Source organism: Petaurus breviceps, unplaced genomic scaffold, assembly GCF_028583685.1.
Source record: "Petaurus breviceps papuanus isolate PSGF00001 unplaced genomic scaffold, PetGlider_PUasm1.0 90808, whole genome shotgun sequence".
Classification (NCBI taxonomy): Eukaryota; Metazoa; Chordata; class Mammalia; order Diprotodontia; family Petauridae; genus Petaurus; species Petaurus breviceps.
The window spans coordinates 7,585,491-7,610,743 of NW_027187349.1; the positions used below are offsets into that span (position 1 = coordinate 7,585,491).

At 33.5% G+C, this 25,253-nt stretch overlaps 1 protein-coding gene across 6 annotated transcripts in view; it reads left to right on the forward strand.

Moving 5' to 3' along the window:
• The window catches only part of QKI (QKI, KH domain containing RNA binding), a 200,680-nt gene extending 180,307 nt beyond the window's left edge, over positions 1-20,373 (forward strand). The window contains exons 5-8 of one of the 6 annotated variants that reach the window (XM_069070402.1): positions 5,176-5,263; positions 6,661-6,957; positions 9,933-10,007; positions 13,971-20,373. In XM_069070402.1, coding sequence (XP_068926503.1) covers positions 5,176-5,263; positions 6,661-6,957; positions 9,933-10,007; positions 13,971-13,987 — 477 coding nt within the window. In that variant the 3' untranslated portion in view covers positions 13,988-20,373. Of the gene's footprint in view, positions 1-5,175; positions 5,264-6,660; positions 6,958-7,629; positions 8,476-9,030; positions 9,745-9,932; positions 10,008-13,970 lie in introns of those variants that run through there. The other 5 variants (XM_069070398.1, XM_069070399.1, XM_069070403.1 and 2 more) reach the window with 5 other exon arrangements.
• The last annotated feature ends 4,880 nt before the right edge of the window (positions 20,374-25,253 follow it).

Sequence of the window (25,253 nt, forward strand, 5' to 3'; positions counted from 1 at the left end):
TCTTATAAAAAATGTATACCTATTCCTTAGAGAACTTTTTTTTTAATCTTTTTAAGAATCTTAAAGATCTTAAGAATCCTTACTTTTAAACACTTAAAGTCTTTAATTTTTCAGACCAAAATTGTATTAGTATATACATAATGAAACGTAACATTTTATTAGCAGTAAGAAACAGTAGAGTATCATATTCAAGGAGCTGCCACCCTGCCAGGGTTACTGGATTGGAGGGAGAATATATTGTGAAGATACTTATCAGGGGCCAAATTATAAAGAGCTTTCTATCTCAAATAGGACATGGGGGTATATTTATCCTGTAGGCAATAGAAATTCCCTGGAGCTTCTTGAGCAAGGAAGGTGATGTGGTCAGAGACTTAGACTTTAGACATCACTTTGCCAGCTAATAATCTGAGTTCAGATGCAGAGAGAGATTTGAGGCATGGGGACTAGTTTGAATGCTATTGATAGTCTGGAAAAGAGATGATAGGACCCAGAACTAGGGTTTTGGCCATAAGTAGAGAGAAGGGGACATAAATGAGAGCCATTTTTGAAGGTAGGAAAAACAAAATTTGGCAGTAGATTGGTAAGTTAAGACTGAGGAGTCAAGGATGACATCAAGGTTGCAGTCCTAAGTGGGAAGATGGTGGTAGGTTGTGCCTTTAGCAATAATAAGGAAGTTCAGAAGTGGGGCGTATTGAGGGCTGTTACAAGATAATGAATTCAGTTAAAGATACACACACACACACACACACACACACACACACATTAGTTTGAGGTATCAGTGAGACATCTAATTCTAGATTATCTTTGAGGCAGATAGTGATGTGTGACCATAGCTCAAAAGAGGGTATGTGTGTGTCTGTGTTTGTGTCTTTCTGTATGAAAATCCTCTGATTGGAGATAGTAATTATCCTCCTTGGAGCCAGTAAGATCAAGTGAGATAATTTAGAGAGAACAAGTGTCCAGAAATAGAGTTTTGGAAGACATCTATGGTTAATAGATGTGAACTAAATGAAGAATCAGTGAAATAGTATCAGACAAATAACAAGAGAATGGAAGAAAATAGTATTACTAAAACCTATAGAGGAAAGAGTATCCAGGTAAAGGTGTGATCAGCAGAATCAGATGTTTCAGAGATCCAGGACAATCAAATTTGAGAAAATGCCATATTAGATTTGACATTTAAAAGATCAGTACTATCTGTGAAGAGAATTTCAACTGAATTGACATCATCTGAAGCCAGTTTTCATAGGGCTAGAAGAGAGTGAGAATAAATGAAGGTACTGAGTGTAGATGACTTTTAGTGGGGCAGCTAGGTGGTTCAGTGGATAAGAATCTATGTTCTGGAGTCAGGAAGACCTCTAGCCTCAGAAACTTACTACCTAGATGATCCTCACTGAGTTACTTAACACCTGTTAGCTTAGTTTCTTCAACTGTAATATAGTACCTACTTCCCAGAGTTGTTGTGAAAAGTGCTTAGCACAGCAAGTGGCACATAATAAGTGCTACATAAATATTAGCTGTTATTATGTCAACAATGGGATTCATGAAGGGGAAGAGAGATACAGGATGATAGCTAACAGCAGTGGTAAGATCTAATTATATTCTTCTCTCTCTCTTTTTTTTTTTTTGTTTTAAGAATGGGAAGATATGAGTATATATAGACAGCATGGAAGTTGCCAAAAGAAAGGGAGAGAGAAAAGATGATAGTGGGGGCAATCTGCTTGATAAATTGGTGGTAGAATTAATATTACACATAGAGGGATTGGTTTGGATAAGAGGAACCTAACTCTTCATCTGAATCAAGTGGAAATAGTGAGAGAAAACAGCTGAATGATATAAGATGAGGAAAATCAGAGAAGGAAGCTTTCAGGGAATAGCCTCAATTTTTTTCCATTGAAATAGGAACTGAAATCTTTAGTTAAGGACTTTGACAGGGGCCCCTGAGAAGTTTGAAACAATCTTTTAACATTTACTGATTGAGGGAGAAATGAAATATTTGACTTTTGAAATACTGAGGATCCAGTTGAGATTAGATAAAAATAAATTTATAGTGAACCCATTCAGGACAATTTCATGATGCACTCTTGGTCCATTTAGCAACACATGAATAGAAGGTAGTTCATTAGAAGTAATCCAAGTTTGGAATTTTTAGCATGACTTTAACAATGGGATAAAGGATGGAGGATGGTGTCAAGTTGAAGTGATTCACTAAATGGATTAAGATTGTAAAGAGTTGAGAGTATAGTGAATGCAGAAGTTATGACCTGGGAGAGAACTAAAGGATAGAAGGAATGGAGGCGGTTGCTTTGAGGACAAAGATCAGGGTTAGACATCACAGGAAACAGGAAAAGATAGAAATGGTAAAAAGATTGTGATCATAGAACAAAGAAGTAAAGTTGATACCAGGATAAAAGATATGATCACATATGTGAGAAGCTATAGTGGAGTGGAGCAGTCATTGGAATTTAGTGGATTGAGAAATTTAGAAGTTTTTTTTTTTTTTTAACAGTGGTTTCGTTTTAATAAAGCATAAAGCTTTAAGGTAAACATTTCACTCAGTTTATTAAAGCATTTTTTTGAAGTAGTGGGTTTTTTAACTCTACAACACAGCTTTTTAAAAATTGTGCATTGATGAGACTAAATCCATGTTAACCTTATCAAGTTAAGTGAAAGGTGTACTTTTTATCTAATAAAAAGTCTATGATAAGATTTTGTTCCATTAATTTTTGAGAATAAACAACAGAGTACTGTTGTAGGGGAAAAAAAAAAAAGACCCAGCTGATTTTTTAAAGTTTAAGATTTTAAAAATAACAAAACATTCTAACAGATAAATAGGAAATCTGTCTACATATCATGGACCCTATAGGACATTTGTTAGAATTAGTTGGCAAAACATACTGATCATTATGTTTATGACATAAGTCTTTTCTCATTTTTTGTCCCTTCTAGCTTACCGGTTAAACGAGGTAGATATTTTTAATATGACATACACTTGATTTTATTTTCCAGTAGTTTTCATGTAAAAGAAAATCCTGCTATTTATATTTCCTCTTGTTCTCTTCAATCCTTTACCTGAAAAGAAGAACAAATAATATTTTTCAACATGTTTTTATATGATACTGCTTTAAATTATATTCTATCATACTGAGTCCTCGGTATTAGGGAATGTCTAGGTTGTACACCCAAGTATTTCTACTTGGTGCCTTACTACCTCCCCTCTTTAAGGAATAGTAGAGAACAGCCTTCACAACAGATGAGAGAGGACTTTACTTCTTGAGTCTGACTTGTTCAATTAGGTCCCTGAACCACCTGCTGCCCAGAATTAGGCATTATGGCACATACTTTTAAGGTTGGCTTGAAATTTTAGAGGCTTAAAAAGTAGAATCTTTCATTATATAATTAGAATTTTTCCTTTAAGCTTTCATGTCATTGAGTCTATAAAGAATTATTAAAGGGTGGGTAGGTGGCGCAATGAATAGAATACTGGCCATGAAGTCAGGAGGACCTGACTTCAAATTTGGCCTCAGACACTTGACACTTACTAGGCATGTGACTTTTTGGGCAAGTCACTTAACCCCAATTGCCCTCCAAAAAGCAAAAAATAAAATAAAGAATCTTTTATTTTAAAATATATAATTTTGGAGGCAGGAAGGACTTGAGTTCAAATCCTGTCTCAAGCACTTAACTAGCTTTGTGATCCTGGGCAATTCATTTAGCCTCTTTTTGCTTCAGTTTCCTCATCTGCAGAAATGGAAATAATAATAGCATCTCCCTCCCAAGGTTGTTGTGAGGTCACATGAAATTATATGAATATATACACACACACATATATATACATATATGTATACATACACATACATGTATATTATGTATACATATGTGTTTTGCAAAGCTTAAAGTGCTAAATAAATGAATGCTACGTATTAAATAAGTATTCAATAAATATCCAACTATGCAAAATGGATATTTTAGGAAACATAAAGATTATTGACATAATCTTTGACCTAAGAATAATCTGTTTGGGGAGGGGGTGTGCAGGGTGGAGGAGAACAGAACTAAATATACCTTGTGGTACAGGAAAGGTTAAAAAAATACTATCAGCACAGAAGTTTTGTGACCTTGGCCAGATCATGTCACCTCTGACCCCTTGTGCTGATCTGTAAGGTTAGTAGTTTAGACTCCATGATTTGAAGTCCCTTACAAGTCTAAATCTACATATAAACCTATGACTTGCAGCTAAGGAGATCAGGGAATAATAAGCAAAGAGGACGTTGACATGTGATTTGGGCGCCTCAAGTATTCTAATTTGATTGACCTGTCATAGGGTATGAATAGGCAGAAAGTCTAGAAAGGTAAGTTGGGTTGAGGATGTGAAGGACTTTGAATTCCTGGGTTTGTTTGGAATGTAGTGTGGATTCTTCAAATGTTTTAAAGCAGAGTAGTGATATAAATCAGAGGTCTGTTTTAGAAAAATTATTCTGGTAGTGCCATGGTAAGTAGATTAGAAGGGAGAGACTTAAACTGGAACATCCATTATAAAAGCTACTTTAGTAGTTTGCACAAGAGGTAATGAACTAAGGTGGTAGCAGGGCAGATGCAAGAGGAATGCAGCAACAAGAAAGACAAGCCTGATGATGCAATTAAAAAAAGATTGGGGGAAGGGAGGAGTATTTCAATGAAATCAAAAATTTAATATTTCTCTTTTATTTGGGTAAACTTGAAGTCTTTGATAAACAAATGGAATTATAACCCTATAAATATCTGTGAATTTTGATTTCTGGTCTTGATAGGCATTCGGCTGGGCCTTTTTTTTAAGCAAATGAAGACAAAAGTGCTTATCACAATGTTTTAATTTCATTCTGTAGGTTGGAGTTGATCATTCTTTTTCTGAATCTTTTGATACTTGCCTTTTATGTGAATTTAATGTTGTCATTTATCTCATTAAAGTAAATATTTTAAAAGAATATTAAGACATTGAACATTGCTATAGTGTAGGATCTACTTCCCATGTATTAGTGCCTTTTGCCTCTAAACTCCCCTGGTGCTCAGTAGAACAAAGCATACCTATATTGACTGTCAATATTTATCTGTCAAAAGCGTATGCAGAAATTATTCTAATGAACTAAATGCTGTATTTTGAAATAATAAATTCTCTTTTGTTTTTCACCTATGTAGGCAGAAGGAGAAGACAGCCTTAAGAAGATGCAGCTGATGGAACTTGCAATTCTGAATGGCACTTACAGAGATGCCAACATTAAATCACGTAAGGATTACACTAACTCAGTATAATAGCTGTTTCTGCTGTTTTTGTCAACAAACCTTTCTCCTTTTAGAATGAGTACATATGAACAGTAGATCTTTTGAAGCAATTGTGCACTTGGTACAGAGTCAGCACTACCATTTTTAATCCTTTCACAAATTAAGGACATTCTATTTACATTATCATGCCAACATATCTTGAGTTATGGTGTTTTAGAATATATTTTTGTTGTTTTCCTTCTAAGTTCAAGCTCTAAATTTGAATTCCTACTTCATAGATAAGTATCAATTTGACAATAATTTATAACTGGAAATATACATAAATACATATATACATACACACGCATATATACATACATACATACATACTCACATAAACATACACACATAATGTGCATTTCCAACTTTATAGAAAATAAAGTTTATCTAAATGGAATTATATATTAAATTCTTTACTGTCATCTTGCTGGCATGCTTTCCATCCAATTTTTTTTTTAATTTTTATTTTTTGCTATTCATTTCATGTGAGAGCTCACAGAGATGAGTGGTGTGATACCTTTTCATTCACATTTTCCTTTTTATGTATTTGAGCATGCTGTAAGGATGTTTAATTTTCATTTGAGAATGATCATCAAATTTCATAGTGATGGTATGTAGGCTAAGTACATGCACAAATAGGAGTTTCATGTGACAGAGCAAAAGAACTAAAAAAAATCTATTAAATGAGTGTAAAGTGTAGTTAACTGTCTGAAAGCAATTCTGGCTTACAAAAAAAAATTCACTTGAATTTACCTCTGAAAAGGTTAGAATAATATTAGTACAAGTACATTAAGGAAATATTTCAGATTACTTAAGAAGTAATCGACTAATTCAGCTGCTAGAAATTCTGTCTACTGAAAGCTTGGCTTATTTCAACGTGAAGAAAGCCAGTCTTTCTCCAAGTTGAATTCTAGGCTGATATTTACAAATACTTACACATAACTATATTTCAGTAAACTCTTAATTACAAGATCTTTTTCACACTATAGATATGTAAGAATGTTTCTTTTCCCCTCCTGCATGCATCTTAGTCTCATGCAGTCTTTAAAAGCATAGGTAAATTAAAAATATGTGAACTAAAAGAAGCTTTTGTGCTCTATAACCTGTTAGTCTAGCTTACTTTTTTGATGGCTTTTTTATTTTTGCATGTTTATTCTTAATCTCACTGGGAAATGGTAAGCTATTTGTGCATTTGATTGGTGTGCTTTGGCACTTTGTGTGATCAGCGCATGTACTAATGATTTCCTTTTATTTTTCTTCCTTCCTGCTTTTTTTTCTTTCTTTTCCCCATTCCCCCTCATTCTTTCCATATTTTGTACTGCTGTCTCTATACTTCCTTCTAAATTTCTTTGCTTACTGTAGCAGCCCTTGCCTTTTCTCTTGCAGCAACAGCCCAGGCTCCAAGGATTATTACTGGGCCTGCGCCTGTTCTCCCACCAGCTGCCCTGCGTACTCCTACGCCAGCTGGCCCTACCATAATGCCTTTGATCAGACAAATACAGACCGCTGTCATGCCAAACGGAACTCCTCATCCAACTGCTGCAATAGTTCCTCCAGGACCTGAGGCTGGTTTAATTTACACACCCTACGAGTACCCTTACACACTGGCACCAGCTACGTCAATCCTTGAGTATCCTATTGAACCTAGTGGTGTATTAGGTAAGTTTCTCTCCTGAATTGATTAGCTTAGCTCTTGATCACTTTACAAAAGACTATATTCCAATTTTTCCCAACATGTAACTTTAAAAGTATTAATAACAGGTCATGAAAAATTCATTAAAAGGTTCCATTTTGAAAGAACATTGACGAAGTTTTCACCTGTATCCTATTTAAGTTCTACGTTTAGGATAATTATAGTATAATTTTTCAAAACTGTTCCATATATATTTTATTTAAGCTGATCACATCATACACATTTTGAACAAACTAATTTTAGAACTGTTTTTTTTCCCCCAAAAAATTTAAGTTACGTATCATTTCCTTTGGAAATGTTTGATATAATTCTGTAAACATTTACAAAATGAAATCTTATTTTATTACATCTTAAATTAATTTTTTAACACTTTAAAGAAAAGAATGGTCTGATAATTATCAGATATTCTATTCTTCTAAAAGTTTCATAGATTTCTCTCTCTTTTTTTGTATGAAGTCCTTGCCAACACTGAAAAGTAAACGCTGCTTTTAATTGCTGTGGTACCATATAGAATTGAATAAAAGCTATGTCAGTGACCCAAAAATAAAAATTGTATTAATTTACACTTGGTTAAAAACTGCAAGACGTGAACAAAAAGTGGTGTGCTCAGAGACATTACTGATGCCTTTTTTTTATAGAGTGGATTGAAATGCCAGTCATGCCTGATATTTCAGCCCATTGACTTGCTGGATGAAGGACTAGAATACAGCAGCCGTTATAGCACGACCAGTCAATGTGGAACAAACTCTTTGAATGCAACCCTTTTGTTTTACCAAACAGAATCTGAATAATATTTCCTGGTGTTTTTTTCCTTTTCTTTCTTGAATTGTATATGACCATGGTGCTGCATGCATGCTGTTGTTTTATAGGAATTTGATCTTAAAAAAATTTTTTTTCAGCGTTAGTAATGATTACAAAATTCCCAAAGTCTCTAATGATCACTGAACACTCAGATTCAAAGTCATTAGCTTGTTAAGACAAATTTATTGTTAAATATGTGAAGACAAGATGCTCTGTATGTTATCTGTGTGTACGTGCACAAATGTGCCTTTTATTTTAGAAAATTTTTTTATTATATGTATGTTTTCAATTCATTACTAAATTATTGTATAAAATAACTCACTGCTCAGAATTACACCACAGAGCTGTTCGTAGGAGGCTTATTTCTGTTGCACATTTCTTCAAGCATTTTAAAAATAACCTGTAACATTTAACCCTTTTGAAGTTTATCCTTTTTATTAATATCTTGCCCTATAATCCCATGCATGCTCTTTTTCTACCCAGAACTCCTCTCTGCTGGCACCCACAGCATCTGTTAATTAAAAAAAAAAAACTTTGCTCATGTGGGCTTTCCTGCAGGAGTGTAGCTCTTAGCCACCCACTTTGTTCTAGCAGTTGAGAAAGATAGGCATGATTAGCTCATGTTGAATCTACTTTTATGTGACTAGGTCATCTGAAGTAAAAAAAAAAAAATTATAACCAAACATTTTACTGCTTAGAAATAGCAAAGGACAGTGTGGTAAATACTGTTTCTGAATTTAGAGCAAATTGCACAGTGTTCTTTTGGGAGGGGGGCATAGGAGTATGGGGTTGGGTTTTTTTTTGTTTGTTTTATTTGTTTTGGTTGTTGTTTTCATTGTAAGCAAAACTTAAACCAGTTGCTCACTTTGTAAAAAGGTGTTTTCACCTGATTGGCATACATCCAGTAAATAAAGAGAAGGATTTAACAAAAATATTAATTGAAAACTTAAAACGAAAGTTAATTTGAAATTAGTTATTTTCATTCATACTTTGCCATCTAAGCAGTAAAACACATTGGAGAGAACCAGTAAACTTTTAAAACATTGCTGAGTTTTAACCCTTATGCACACAGATAACATGCATGTATATCAATTTTCATGTTAAAGGACTTTAAAATAAACTGTGCCCTTCAAAACAGATGCAGACATGTGTGTTGGTGGTAGTGAGGAGATTGGTAGTAGCATCGCATCAGATCTTCATTGATGACTAATTTTTAATTCCCTTCCTTTTATCTTTAGGTATGGCTTTCCCAACGAAAGGCTAAGAAATTCAAGAACGGTCTTAACTGAACCCTCATCAGATCTGAATTTAACAAATGCTTAGTTTCAGCAGCCTTGGAGGAAAAAAAAAGCTTAGCCTAGCAGTCAGTGACTTACTTGCACTTTTTGCACATAGATATAAAATAAAATTATGCTAATTAATTTGGTTTAGTCTGTACTATGAAAAAGTAGCTGTAATTTATAAAGGAGTGTATAGTAGTAAACTGACTGCTAAGTGTTCTATACTGTTTGCTTTACTAATCACCTAATTCATTGCAGTTCATACTTATTGACTCAAAGTTTAAAACCACAATCTGTAGGCTTTAAGAATTGCTTTTAAACTTTTCTAAGTGGTAGAAACTGGAAGTGGTCTTAAGGTTAGCAAATAATTGTCAGTATTAAATATGGCATTATTTAATTAGTCCTGCTCCAAGAAAGGCACTTCAGTGAATATGTGACTAGTAAAGCTTAAATGTGCTTGGGTCTAATAGATTTCATGAAATACTGTAATTTGGGAATCATAAATGAATGGATAAAACAGGTTAAGGCCAGAATGTTTGAAATGAATGCAATATTAGTATACACAGATATATTCTACATATTATGATTAAGTTTTAAAACTACTGTGCCTTAACTTGTTTCTTTCTTTCCTAAAATGAATTTTTGTAGTAAATGAACATCCATTTTGATAAACCTGCTGTTAATGTTTGTTTTTGGGTTGTGGGGTTTTGGGGGTTTTTTGGTTGTTTGTTTTTTGGTTTTGTTTCTTGTTTTTGTGTGTGTGTGTGTGTGTGTGTCTGTGTTGGGGGGGAGGGTTTTACCTTTTTTTTTTTTTAAATGAATGTCTTCTAACTTTGTCTTGGTAATTGCAATTTAACTAGGTGCGGTGGCTACTAAAGTTCGAAGGCACGATATGCGTGTCCATCCTTACCAAAGGATTGTGACCGCAGACCGAGGTTAGTTTAGTTATGCAGTTCTTGTGTATAAGAAATGCGTTGGGTATTCATGAAATTTGCAACACCATCCCAGAGAAATGTTATGGTGGGGTTTTGTTTTTTTTCTGTGCACCTCTAATTTCCCCACAAATCTAAATACATTTGTAATTTTAAAGATATTTTTATAACTGTTTTGGCTCCTCCCATCTTTAAACATACTGAATCATGCAGTGCTATCTAATGTGAAGTGGTATATAATATCTAACAATATATAAATGAATCATCCTTAGTTGGAACTGTTAACATTTTGATAACTGCCTTACACACACACACACACACACACACTTTTTAAATCAGAATTTAGTTGACTCAAATATCTGCGTGGTGTTGCAAAATAAAATGGATGGATGGGTGCTTTAATGATCAAGAGGTCAAGGATCTTATTCCTCTCAAGTACTTCTGGAGAAAACTGAAGATTTAGTTTTCATCTCCTTTTGTAATAAAATTATTCGAGCCACTGCATAACCATGAGGAAGTGCTTGTTGAGTACCTAACTGAAGCCAGCAAAGTAAGGACTGTGAAGATTACTATGTAAGGTAGTTGGATTTATATGAAACAGTAAAAGCAGTTTTCTTTTACTTTTTCATTCTCTTGCTAAAATGGATCCTTTGACACCTATCATTTGCTGCTAAAATACATTATCTGAAGGTAAAATAACTTTTGAAGTTCTGCAGTGAAAATAGATTCAGTTATTTGGATATCCCTATTGACTAAACTTTGGAGAATAAGTCTTCATTTTTCTCCTTTTCACCATTATAATTTGCCACCTATAGGTACCCTTGGACCCTTGTGTGAATTGTAAAGTTGATTGAGAAGTGTTGTTTTCGGTTTATTGACATTGAATTGTTTTATAAGACTTTCTCACTGCAAAATAAGATTCCCAAACAAGACAGCAAAACATTTTGTTCAGGCTTCTCTGATGGGGCACATTTGCTGCCTTACAATTCAGTTGGTCAAAAGTCTTTCTTATCAGTGGCAAACAGGGACAAGGGCCTGCACTCCAATTTTGTTATCTGTGAACTTAGGAAGACCTACCTGCCTTACATGGTCACCATCCATTCTGTAATGTATTTCACTAACTTGGACAGAGCCATTGTCCATACCAGAATAGTATGATTTTCCAAAGATAAATGGTAATAATATTTATTTAGCCTCTTATACTTAAAAGGGCCTTGTATACAAGTTACACATAATCATGTTATAAGTGAAATGCAGCAAGATTTCAGTAGTGAACTGGCCATCCATGAAGATAACTAGAGGCCATTTTCCTATAAAGTGTGTAATAATTTTTTTAAAAAACCACACACATACATCTGCTTACATCAGAACAAGGCCTTCTGTGGAAAAAAGTGTGACCTTTGTTTTTCTCTTCAAGAAAAAATAGATAGTTTGACTATCTTGGAGCTTTATTCTTATTGTTAGGAAACATTTCATGTAGGATATAAAGTGCTTTTAAAATAATTTTCAACTGTAAAAACACTATTTCCATGTATGCCTCAATTTTTTCCTTACCACTTGTATTTTAAAACAGTACTGGCTTACATGATATTCCTGAATCTTGAGGTGGTTAATGAGCAGATTAAAGGAAAATTACAGTGTTATTTGGAAATTGTCAACACATTCCATGTATAGCTGTTTTGTAATTATGTATATGTGTTGATTAGTTTTGTTACTGATTTAATTCAAAATGCAATGTCAGCAAACCGAAATACTGGTTTTTAATAGCAATACTTGTACACCACTGTTGTGTCACCATAAACATGTCAGTCATTGGGTCTAAGGATTATATCTAAAATAACCCAAATTATTTTTATGATACTACTGTACACTGGGTGGGGTTTTTTTGTTGTTGTTGTTCTCTTGTTTTTAATCTAATGTATAGGTTTAAAGGTAGTATAAGCATTACATAAAATGCAAAGAAACTCAGCCCTTGGACATGTCAAACTGTGTTATCCATATAAGTATGCCTTTTGCAATTGGAGGTTTGACTAGTACAATTTTACTAAGAATAAGACCCAACTATAAATAAAGCAAAGCTGAATTTGTTTCCTGTAACAGGCTGACTGACTTAATTGTAATGAATTGTAAATGGTGTTGCACACTTGATAAACCTGTGTGTACTGTAGAAGGCCAGGGACTTGGCAGAGGATGTATCCCTGGTGTACTGGAATCATTAATTGGTAGCTTGTTTTGGTTATATACTCCAAAAAAAAAAATGCCAAGAACTTTTCTGATGTTTTTACAGAAATCTTCACTTAATTTATATAAAATGTAATACCATTTAATCAAAATTATAATCTGTATCAAGAAATGCTTTAAGATTCTGTATTTCTAGAATCTCTGTAAAGTGGTAAAATTGTGCCACATTAAATATTTATTTTTTTGTTCTTGGAACAGCTGTTTTTAATTTAAACAAAATCCCAATTAACAGAATTTTGAAGAATTTCAGGGAAGATGTGGTCACATTGAAGTTAGCATAATGATTTTAATGTTTATAAATTGTATCCTAAATGGTAGACCATAGAAACCATTTTAATTATATGAAGGTTAAATCAACCCATTATTTAGGTCATTTAAACTCTTGTTATCTGTGAACATTATACCTACTGGATTTCATTTTATGAAATGGCACAGATCTGACTTTGCACTGAATATATTTCTCACTTTCATCTCCTCTGCCTTAGTCATAATGGCAACAGTACAAAATACTCTATAAACCTCAGAATTTGTTAGATTTTAATTAAGCTGTTGAATAAGTCTTAAAAAAAATCATACTACTGTTAAAGTGGACCAAGTTTGTTGAAGCAGAATGTGATAAAGGATGATTAAGGAAGGAAGAGCTCAAGGACATTGGGAATGATAACTTTTCCACTTGAGAATTTTTTATGTTTTACTGTAATTTTGTTTTTGTTTTATTTTGCAAAAGAAAATAGTATTTACAGGTGGCTTCTTTTAAAATATAAAAATATAAAGCAGGAATGTATATGAAATGTCAGATTCTATTGTATTTGCAGAGTATTAGCTTTGAAATTGAATAAAGAGAGCTGTTTGTAGTTTTAAAATGCCATATTAGTATCAATTAGAAATTTCCTCTATTTTTTGATGTATCTAGAGCTTTTTAAGTATAGATTTTAAAATGGCAGGACTTTACAGTGTTTACATGCAAGTGCATTTTATAAGTGTTCTATATGTGTAAAATAGTATTTTCAACTGGAAAGTACTGGCTTGAGCACAAGGCTTGGCCTTTTCCTGGTTCCCATGATGATGCCTACACTGCTAGACTACAGTTTAGTACTGCTTTGTATCATGAGGCCAAGAATTTCCATGTTGTTTGTAAATAGAATAATTGAAAAGCAATAAAAATTTTATTGAACAAAAGAAACCTTGTTTGGCCCAGACTTTATGTTTAAAATGTTAATAGAAATTTTAAATTCTTTAAATTCATTTCTTTTAACCACCAGTTATTAATAATCACATCCATCATTAATAGTTGCTTTAATGCTTGCACTTGGGAAAGTACTAATGCTTAATAGCAGTCAGACACTGATAACTGCACTGACTGTTTCAAAATTCTTTTACCAAGTCCCGAAACCTATTCATTGTTTTTGTTTTTCAGTTTCCTTCATTGACTGCTACTAACCATTAGTTGTTAGTTTTATTTTATTTCTATTTTTCTCCTGTTAACCAGTTTTGTGGGAGTGGGCTCTCCTTCACATGTTCAAATCATGATATAAGATGGTCATGATTTTATTGCATTCTGTAGATGGTGTCAATCAGTTTGTCAGAATTAAACATGCTTGTTTTTTTTTTTAATTAGTTGTGATTAGTTTTTCATGTTGTCATTAAGCCGTCACTAGCTGAAACTAATCTCTTCTCTATCTTTTCTTTCTTTTTTTGTTTTGTTTTTTGTTTCTAACCACCCAGCCGCCACCGGCAACTAACCTATGACCTTCTGACCTCTGAACTCTTCACCCAATGATGACCTGACCATGCCTGCCTGCTGATCAGTTAACTGGTAATCGCCTTTGCTTGCCTGTCATCAGTGCAGCGAGCTGAGGCACTTGTCCGTTCGTCTTACCATCTAACCAAACAAAAGACAAAGAAATTGTTGTCCTCCAACTCCGCTTTTTTCCCCCCTGTTTGGGTGAAAGTGGTTCTAGAACCTGCACTGAATAGTAGTAAAGCAATAAGGTCCAATCCATCCCTCAGCACTGATCATCCTTTAGCGTCCGCCCTAAACGAACGGTAAGAAGGCCTCTCTTAGGAAATGGAGACAAATGGCCCTTAACTACCCGATGACAGAGGCAGTTACTGTGAGAGACTTCTAGGAATCCTTTTCTTCTCATAGGGAAGTCAAAGCTCTCTCTCCCTCCCTCTCTCGTTCTCTCTCTCTCTCTCTCTCTCTCTCTCTCTCTCTCTCTCTCTCTCTGTCTCTCTCTCTCTCTCTGAATGTACTGTGCGATGATGCATCATGCATGAACCTTTGGTCAGGGATGTCATTGGTGAAGTGATTTCAAAAAGTATTCAAAATTTGACATGCTGTTTAGTCACTACAGTGCCCTCAAAGGGCAGAAGTTGCAGCCTTTTTTTATATTGCCTGCCAAATTTGATGTAGTAAAAGAAAGTGTGCCATGAAAGAAAAATTAACAAGGAATTTTGAAAACTAATGCAAAGGACAAAACTGCAACACTATTTTTTAAAAAAGAAAAAAAATCTGAGTTAAAATTACCGAGCCTGTATTTTACACCTCCTTAAAAGATTATATGAGAACAAGGTACATGCATTATGTGTCACATTACTGGGCAAACTGTTCAAATATTTTTTTTAAACCTCCCTGTATAGAAAAATCATTAAGGATGTAAAAGCCATGCTTGCCTATTTGCTGTATACATGTAATGAAATTGTAGATAAAGTGTAGTGCATTGAAACAAATGAACAAAAAAAAGTAGATACTTTTACTATACAAGGGTGCTGGTGCAGAAAAAAAATATATATTTTTGGAAATGTAGCATTTTATACTTTCAAGTGTTATAAAAAAAAAAGAAAAAAAGAACAAAGAAACCCTTTATTTCATTAAATGATTTTTTCTGGTGGTTGTCAAGAAACAAAAGACCAAAAGAGCCTTTTTGTCTTTCTTTTTTATTTTTTAAGTATTGGAATAAGTCTAAAGAAAAGAAAGTGCCTTATTTTCCTTCATGGTCATTTAGTCCAGTGTCTCGTAAAATCAGCTCCTCCCTCTGATAACAATGAATGCATGCCGCTCCGCCCAGTGTGTGAGAAGGTGGAGGGGGGAGGGGGGAAAGACACATGAGTTGATGGTTTGAATTAGAAGATATTTGCTATGTTACCTTGATGCAATTTGCCAAATCTGATACTGTGAAAAAAAATTTGATAACTTTTCTATCTTATGCCAGACTGCTCATTCATTTTTAAAACATTTTCATTCTTTTAAAATCATAAGTACTTTTGTTTCATGCACTTGTTCAACTCAAACCCAAAGGATCTGAGACAAAAACTGTGTTATTCTCTTTCTCACTATCAAATTTAAAAAAATAGAGCACTGTTTTGTTTTAAGGGGATGAGTTATATTCTTATTGATTGAAATAGTAGTGACCTATAGAAGACTTCACTAATTTCACAAAATAAAACTTTGTGAATTTTACCAATTTTTAGTCCAAAAGTTACTTAAAACTTATACAAAATTTTATAGAACTTCTACCTGCCATGTCAGATAATTTCTATGATACAACTTTTTCATTAGTTCTAATTTCCTTTGCTTTTGACTTTTAAAAGAATGTTAGAAATTAGCATTAATTTGCATATAAAGGCTCAACTATGTACCAGTTTAAGCTTCCTAATTCATGTGAAGTTCAAACAGTTGGCCTTGTGTAATAGTTGAAGCAATTTGTGCACAAAGCTGATTTCTAAATACCTGCATGATTATTCATTTTTTAACAACTCAGTACCAGACATGGCAAATTATCAAGTGACATTGTGTTCCCCAACTTATCAACTCATTCCCTCTTACATACCTTCACAGCTTTGAAGTCAAAGGTCAGCAGTAAAGCTCAGTAAGCACCTGCATGGTGACCTCATCTATCACCTTGTCTCACTTGGAAATGATTTTCAGTTTATTTACTATGCAATAGACATTCATCCCTTTATATTCAGCTAGCTTTTGGTTAATGTGCCACCGCTTTGTCTTCCTGTTACATATGCAATATTTTGATTTCCTCACAATATATGCTGTGCCATTTTGATTTTTATTTTGGTTGGTTGAATAAACTCGCGACACTCAAAACATTTGAGGAGAGATTTGCTAAAATGATACCAGTATTTGTTCCAGTTTCATCTCAGCTATGATAAACCTGGACATTTTAGATGTTTATCAAAGGTCTTTTATTGGGAAGAAAGTAAGTGTATGAAATACTACATGTGTGACATTTCTGAGTAATGTTTGCTCTAAAACTTTTTGAAAACTTAGTTGACAAAATTTTGGATCAACTAAAAAAAAGCATGACTTTTGAAATCTCTGAATGCCTTGGTTCTCAGTATTATCATTCTTTATTGAATTTATTTCTTATTAAAATATGTAGTTTTAAGACTTTTCTTCTGACAGTATTATGTAATTTTTTTTAGAGTGGGTAGATGGGAGTGTCGCTTGTATGCTACCGTACAGCTGACATGTATTTTGTCTATTCTTTATTATCTTAGTAGTTTCATGCTATGTATGTACCATAACCAACCTATTGCCTATGAGAAACATGTAAGATAATGTATTTACAGCCATTGTTACAAGTTTATAATGTATTTTTCTATCTTGTTTTATATGTATGTTATATAACATTCAAAAAGAATTTTTTTCCTGATTGAGAAAAGGATACAAAATGCAAAACCCACAATTTTGATAACTGAAAATTGCCAATTGTTTTGCAGTACTTTATTATATTGAGAGTGTTGTCTTTCTTGGGCTTTTAGTTAGCTACTGAATGAATACATTAGACACATTTGGGTTTTAGTTGGGATTTTACATAGCTTGCATTTTAATTCTTTGGTTCTTTGCTGTTTCTATTAACCCATAGCATTATTTTAATAAATGTTATAATACCAACCTACTAACTCTGGACTATGTCTGTTTATTAACCTATACATGTTTAATTAAAATCAATAAATGAATAAAGACGGAAGAATGTAAAGTCTTGAGTTACTGGACTAACCCTGAAGAACGTGACCACAGATAACACAGCGTGACTTGTTTTTTATGTTGTTTGTCAGCTGACAATTCTGCACACTACTGTTAAAGTTGGCTTTGGTTATTCTGGCCTTTTCCCTTGGGGGTAGATGCCAGTAGAGATGGGAACAAAGGAGTATCTACTGGAGGCATTCTTCTTGTAGAGTCTTGCCACTTGCCTTTCAGCATCTGCATTACTAATTCCACACTTCTTATTTTTCCTCCTCCAAAATAATCACTGTCTGCTCACAGCAAAAGAGCAAAGAAGCTCAGTGTGATATATACCAAGAGAAACCAGTTTGATTCTTTGTTGAACCATTTCCTCTACCTTTTCTGTAAGGAGCAGGTAATTGTTAAGGTCTACACTAAAAAGCAAAGAATCGGGTTATTTCTTACAATTTTCCCAATACTTGTAAAAAGTTGATCTGATATTTTTCCTTTGTAAAGCTTATGCAGTGTTACTTTTACTATTACCGTTATACTTATCTATCATTATTAGCTCAGGGGACTACAACCTAAGTAAAGCCAAAGGTTAGATTGACTGTTTCTCATGAGGTGATTTGACATCAGACACATGAAAACATCAGACAACCTTTTAGACACCACAGTTGGTGTTACCTCATGTTTTCTTTCCCCTTTCATGTCCCTCCCTACCCCCCACCCTTTTATAAAATTCATTAAAACAATGAAATTGAAGTGGGGGGGGGGAACTAGCACTTAAAAGTTGCATTTGGTGAGTTGTCTGTGTGCAGATTCTAAGAATTATAAGAATTATAACTACTTAATGTTTATCTAAGTGGCAACCTCATTAAGGCCACTTAGATTTATGAACGTAAAATTATCTGTTACATGCAATGAGACCACCTGTAAACCATAGAGTTTTTCATGTGCATCATTTTATTTCACAGATATCGATTGCTTTCCTTTTCTGTGAAAACGTATTTTTCTAGATGGTAAAATTCTGAAGGTGAATAATTGCATTTGTAAAAGCAGATTTATTTCTGCAGGTTGTGATCCCAAGTTCTAAAAAGGATTTTTTGCTTTTGGCCTGGGAGGAGATTGGGAGGAAGTATTTAGGGAATAGGTAGCCTAGATTGATGGCATAGATAGACTGTGTCTCTATGGCTAAAACAGCCTATTGGATAAGTCAACAGAGTTCTTTAATAAAAGAAATTTAAGTGGTTATATTTCATATTAATTATAAAAGGGGCATTCATTAATTTATTGGGGTTTTTCCTTTTTAACTGGCTATAATGGCAATTATACAAACAACTCTAATTTGCTGCTGTTATAAAAGACCTGAATATCCTTTTTTTCCCTTAAACATTGTTTCTGGAAGTTTAGTTGTAAAATTTGATGTGCAAGTTTACTCTTCGTGATGGTACCTTGTCACTTACTTTGAAGGGTTTCTATGAACTTAATATATGCATACTCTGAAACCCTCATACAGTCTCATCTCACCTTCAGCTAATGGTACTTAAGATATAATTTACTATGATAGAGCTGGTTTATAGGTACAGCAGCACTTATGGCTGAGTTTTGCTGTTCCTTGTTGGCAAGAGATTGTCATTGTCAAAAATCTTAACTTCCAAGGTAAACCTTGGCAACATTTGTTGTGAAACTTTTTGTGGGAAAAGCTCTAATGGGCACTTAAAAAAAAGATTGAAACAGTTTCCAAATCTCATTTTTTAGAAAGTCAGTTTAGGGTAATAGTAGAATGTCATGGTATACAAAACTGACAATTTGAGGTAAAATTAACGTCAATGAAAACATCAGTTGTCAATTTGACAAGTCACCTGGAAGCTCTGAACTTTCAGCTAAGAATCTTTTTTAATATGCTTAATTAAAATGGATTTTTGTTTTTTTCTTATGAAAGATAAATGTCAGGAAATATGTAGAGTGACTCTAGATATTCATATAAACTACACAGAAGCTTGACTGATAGTAGTTTAAAAATAGGTAATTTAAACTGCATGAAACCAAAATTAGTGTATATACTATTTATAGTCAGTTTTTAAATAGTTTTTAATTACTTTTTTGGTGCACTGAATGATAGATTTATCTGCTTTGTACCATACCAAAAATAATTTCTTTAGCAGAACACTTTTTACTATATGAATATTTTATATGCAGCAGTATTAGGTTTAGTGAGCTTTCATTGGCTGATTCTACAATTCCAAATACAGCTAGTTAGCATTTTAATAGAATAACACATACTTAGTTTTTCATATTAAAGACAGTATGCTTTCAGTAGCCTTCCCTACAAACTTTTATAGAGTGGACTGTTTTGTAGAGTGTTTTATAAAATGTCTTTTTTAGCATATATGTAGCCAACTTTGAGGGATCACGTAAAAATATGCTCACTTTCTCTTACCACAATTAATGAAAACTTTCATTTTGAAATGGAAATTTTCTTAACTGGATATAATCAATTCTGCATAACACCATGGAACAATTTTAAAAACATTCCTATGGTGGGTGCAATGCACACATTTAACATTTTACCTAGCATGCTTCTGTTTCATGTCAAAATGCCTGTTATCAAGATAGTATTGTTAACAAAACCATATACATACTTGGTACTCAATGCTGAATCAAACTGGTTCACCTAAGCACAGTGCTCTCTTTTCTATGTTTCTGCTGCACTAATTGCCAGTGAAAAAGTTCACTAAATAGTGGTGGGTGGTATGTGCAGCAGTGTTCACAGTATTGATTCCTCATTGCTGATTGTTTTTCTGTGGAAAAAAAAAAACAGGGCAAAAGTTAACTTACACCTAAAAAGTGCTACAATTAATTATTTCATATTACCAAATATATTTTATGATTTGTGTCATAGCAACTTATGTGAAACATTTAGAATTTTGTTTATGGAAAATGTATATGGTGGTGGGAAATGAACAATCCCAATACACATGTGAATGGAGAATAATATATGATATGACTGTACCTAATGATGTGCAATAAACCAACTGGAACAGGTGCATGTGCTTTATCCTCAAAAGCCGGTTGCAGCTAAAATGCTGCACTTAGTTTTATTTACGGAAAAAAATAATTTTTAATGTATCTGAATGTCAGAATAAAGATTGCACATTTTAATTTTTAATTTGCATTAATGCTTTTAGCAATATTTGAAAGAGAATTTAGTTATGAGATCCTAAAATTCAGTGTTAACAGAAAGAATTGCTGTAATCTTTGCTATGATTTCAAGTGACTAGAAAAGGAAATGAGTAAATAAATACTACAAATGGCTCAAGTTCAATTTGTTCATCCACAAGAGTATGATTGTTTTGAATCTTTTGTTAAAGAAATCTAGCTTTTCCAGGGAGGGAGAATCAGATTTTACTTTGGTCTTTTAAGTAGTATAAATGGTGAGCTTAAATAGCACCATCCTCAAGCCTTTAAAGACAATAACATCAAAAAGGAGGTTGCTTATTCATTGACTTGCCAGGGTTAGAGAAAGGAGAGGCCAGAGTTCTGCTTTGGCATGCAAGTTTCCAAACTGGCTTTCTTTTATCATTTAATTTTTATTTCACTTTACCAAACATTTTTCATTTCTCTTGTTATTTTTAGGTACTCCCTCTCATTATTTACTACTCACATAACATTTGATCCATGTTTTCTTTAGCTCATTAATCATGGTCATTATTCTTCATGACAGATATGATTATAGGAGAGCTTTAACCATATTTACTATTGAAAGCAGATAATGTGAAGCCAGGCTTTTAGTATTTGGATTACCAAAGGAAAAATTGATCAGATTTTTTTTTTTTTTAGAAATTCAATAAAATGCCATCCTGACATGAATTATACTTTAAAAATTTGTCTAAATTTTTCTTTATTAAAATACCTTTTTATAATAAACGTTTTGTGGTCTGGCAAGCAAACTAGTTGGAAAACTATTTTAGATTTTAATACCTGGACACTTAAAAAATTACTTAAAAGGTGGCCCAAAATTTAAAAATAAAATATTAATGGTCATGGCGTTTCAAACATTTTAATGAAAACATTGCTTTAATTAAAATTAAGCCTTATTCCAGCCAGAATTACTACTTTATAAAATGATGCAACATGTCTAGCAGTCTTAAAATACTTTTTTCATAAGTTTAGGAAGTACATATTTTTTTTTAAAAAAACTAATGAAACACACTCTCACAGTCCTTGTTTTATTGTCTACAGCATACATGGATTCCTTAGTTGGTGGCTTAAAAAATTGAGTAAAATAATGTATCAATGTGAAGAAAAAACTGTGAGATAATTTAAATTGCTAAGTTGCAAAAATTTAATTATTGTATTAATTTAATATTTTAGTGAATACAAAAGAAGTTTTATCTTGTGAATGAATCTTGAAACAAAATTCAAACTTTCCCATTGTGCTTTGTAATCAAACACAATGTTTTCGTGATGTAGCTTTTGATAGCTTTCCTCACAGGCTTTTTCTATTGTCTGGAGTGCTCTGTGCATCTTCCTCCTTACCTCTACCTCTTAGAATTCTTTCTTGATTCACATTTCCTTCCCCTACTAATCCCTCTCCAAAATTATAATGTATTTATTTGATATATATACTTTATATGTGCCTGTTGTCTTTCCCTGATAGAGTGTGAGCTCCGTGAGGGCAGGTACTTCTATGCTCTTTGTCTAAAGCACAATTCCTGAAACATAGTGGGGTGAATGATAAATCCTTGCCAGTTGATATACTTGAATGTCACTTCCTATCTCCCTCTCAGATTACTTAGGGCATTTTATCTGGACCTCTCATTGATTTATCATCCCCATTCTTAATAAATTCGAGCTTTTTGGTAGGAGAGTCTGTATCACATATTTTTGTATCTCCATTGCCTAGCACTCTGCCTTGTCTATAGGAGAAGGCATTTAAATGTTTATTGGAACAAAAAGGTGTTTTTGTGAGCCAAAAGACTAAGTGAGGGACAGAGAACATATTAAGCATTGATTATAAACCATATAAAGGATCAAAGTTAACAGGAGAATTAAGGATTTTTAAAAGTATTAACTACTTACTATGTTTCTAATGCTCTACTAGGTATGATAGAAGAAAAGAAATTTTAAAATTAAGGTATTTTAGGACAACGGGGGTCTTTAGATAATAGTTGGTTCAAGCTATTTATTTTACCAGTAAGAAAATTGGTTGCCAGAGAGATGAGGTATCCAAGTCAAAGTTAAGGCTTCAGATCTAGGACTCAGGTTTCTTCTGTTTCTGTTACACCACAGGTTTTGGTTCCTGCCATCAAGTTGACTTTCTTATTGAACATAATACCCTTAAGTGAAATAGTACTGTATTATTAATATATGGTTAGGCACTATAAGCAAGTAGGGTTTGGAAAGCAATGTAGATCAATCCTAAGTAAGAAACAGTCAAACTAGACTTTGAAGAAAAGATAAAATTTGCATAAATGGATGCAAGTTCAAAGTGGGAAGGGATTTTTTTGCTAACCACAGAAGAACCCCCAGGATGCTTAGAAAATACAGAGACCAGAGCCCTACTCTGACAGAAAACTAAACAGATTTTCCTGAAAAGACTGGATGTCCTTTAAAGCCTCTCTAGCATCTTCACCATAATACACCAGCATGATACAATAACACCCATCGGACATGCAGTAGGTACTCAAATGTTGAATAAATCATAAGAAACACTTGGAGGCAATGGCAAAAGAAAGTAGTTATTCAGTATTAGTTGATACAGACTACCAAAGTTCTTTTATTTCCATGATTTTTTTTTTTTAAGCAAATGGGATTAAGTAACTTGCTCAAGGTTACAAGGCCAGTTATTTCTGGGTGTGGTGCTAAGTAAGCTCAGGATTTGATTCCCAGGTCATCCCAACACTGGGGCAGGTGCTCTTACTCCCTGAGCCACCTGGCCACACCTAAGCAATTGGGGTTAAGTAACTTGCTCTAGGTTGCATGGCCAGGTGTTTCTGGGTGTGGTGCTAAATGTCTGAGCCCAGATTTGATCCTTCAGGTCATCCCGACACTGGGGCCGGTGCTCTTACTCGCTGTGCTACCTCGCCCCCCCCCCCCCATAATACTTTTAAACATGAGCCCAAAGCATGAATAAGTTGCCATTGAACAAAGGAGTACAAAGATGATTAGGAGTATAAAGTGAAGGGAACCTCTTCCATTGTATATATATTCCCAGACTTCAAAATTGCAAATTTCCCATTAGGACTCCTTAACCTGTGCTGTTGGGAGAGGATGGGGAAAGGAAAAATAAGGAGTAGAAATCAGTCAACATTAAAACACTTGGCTGTCAACACTAGCTTCTATTTCTCAAAACTGCATGGCTAATCCTTATTGTGTATTCTTATGGGAATATGAGAGTGCTGTGTTTAATTAAAACAGTACATACTGTGAGATGGAGCCATATACCAAGTTTCTGAGAATTTGAGAATAAAGTCAACATTATGACCTATTTTGGCTTCTTTCTATCCAACAAGCTTGCTCTTGATTCAATATGATTTTTAATAAAGTTTAATTCAAACTTAGACTGGAGGGCTTTGAGCATTAGGATCAGTTGCTCTTCTATTAAGAATGGAAAACCATTGACATCTTGGGAGAAACAGCTTTTAAAGACTAAAGTTAAGACAGTTACTTAAGCAGCACTGAAGTATATGTTGAAGATAAAAGGGACTGAAAGACCAGTTAGGGGATATAACCATAACTTATAATGTTTCATATACTGAAAAATTTTTATCATTGTTTCACTTCTTTTTTTCTAATTACAAAGTTATAAACCCAAATGACTAGAAAGATGGTAGTATCAGCATTAAAAAGCAAATTTTTTTTAATATGGATAGATTGGGAGTGAAATATTGTAAAACTTGAAGCAGCACTGCTTTATAGTCATATGCTTCTAGCAGTATTCTGTCCAGCTCCTTTTCCTGATGTCATTTATGTCATTTCCATTTTCTCACATGGTATAGTGAGTAATGAAATATTAAGTCCAAATGTGGGAATTCCACTTCCTCTATAATGCAAATAATCCTCAAACAATGGTTGTAGAAATCTTGCTTACTCCCATTTGTTGCTCTCCCAGTCTCATGTACAAATGCCTTCAAGAGGATCTGACATTTAAGTTTTTTGTCCATCTGTATTCAGTTGTTTCATTTTTTCTTTCATGGTTTTTTACTGTTTAACAATATTACAACTTTTTTTTTTATCAGTCTTTATATTTTGTAAATAAGCCTATAATCTAGCTAACTTGTCTTGCTTTTGGTTTCTTCTTTGTGATTTTCTCAGTTAGTTTGTCAAAAGGAAATAATTCTCTGAAGTGTTTATGTCTCTAATTTAACAGGTTTTAGTCGAGCTTTTTTTAAATAGTCTGCTTTTTAGGATTTATTATTATGTAATGTCTTATCATTTTTACCATTTATTCTAACTAAGCACTGATTTTGAACTTTGACCAATTGATGATCTGACTGCATATCTACAGTTATTTCTGAAATGACACGCTGTCAGTAAGTAGCAATTTTCATCTATTAAAATAGTCATTATTATTTGTTGCAATTTTTTAGTTTGTTACATATAGTACTTTTTTTACTCTCCTTGAAGAAATTATCCAAGATATGTTGGTTTTATGTTTCTTAATGATGTCCAAGACTTTGGTCTCTTTAATTTCTTCATCCCATACCATATTTTCCAACATAATTAACTGTCATCACATTGAAGTCATTGAATATCAAGGTATATTTTGACTTAGTTTGGAGGATCTTGTCAATTTTTAATAGATTTTGTTTACTTCATTCTTTGCAAAATCTGTTGATACTCAGGCCAAAATGATCTTCATAGTGATTCCTTGCTTGTGATCATTATAAGTTTCACAAACAAGATGATCAGTTGTCCAACAAAATTATTTCTTGATCTTGCATTGTAAAATTATACTAAGACTTAAATTGTTCCAAGAAAAACTGACCTATAATTCTACTTTGGTGTCACTTGTCTTCTGGTTTCACTTGTCACGTTGA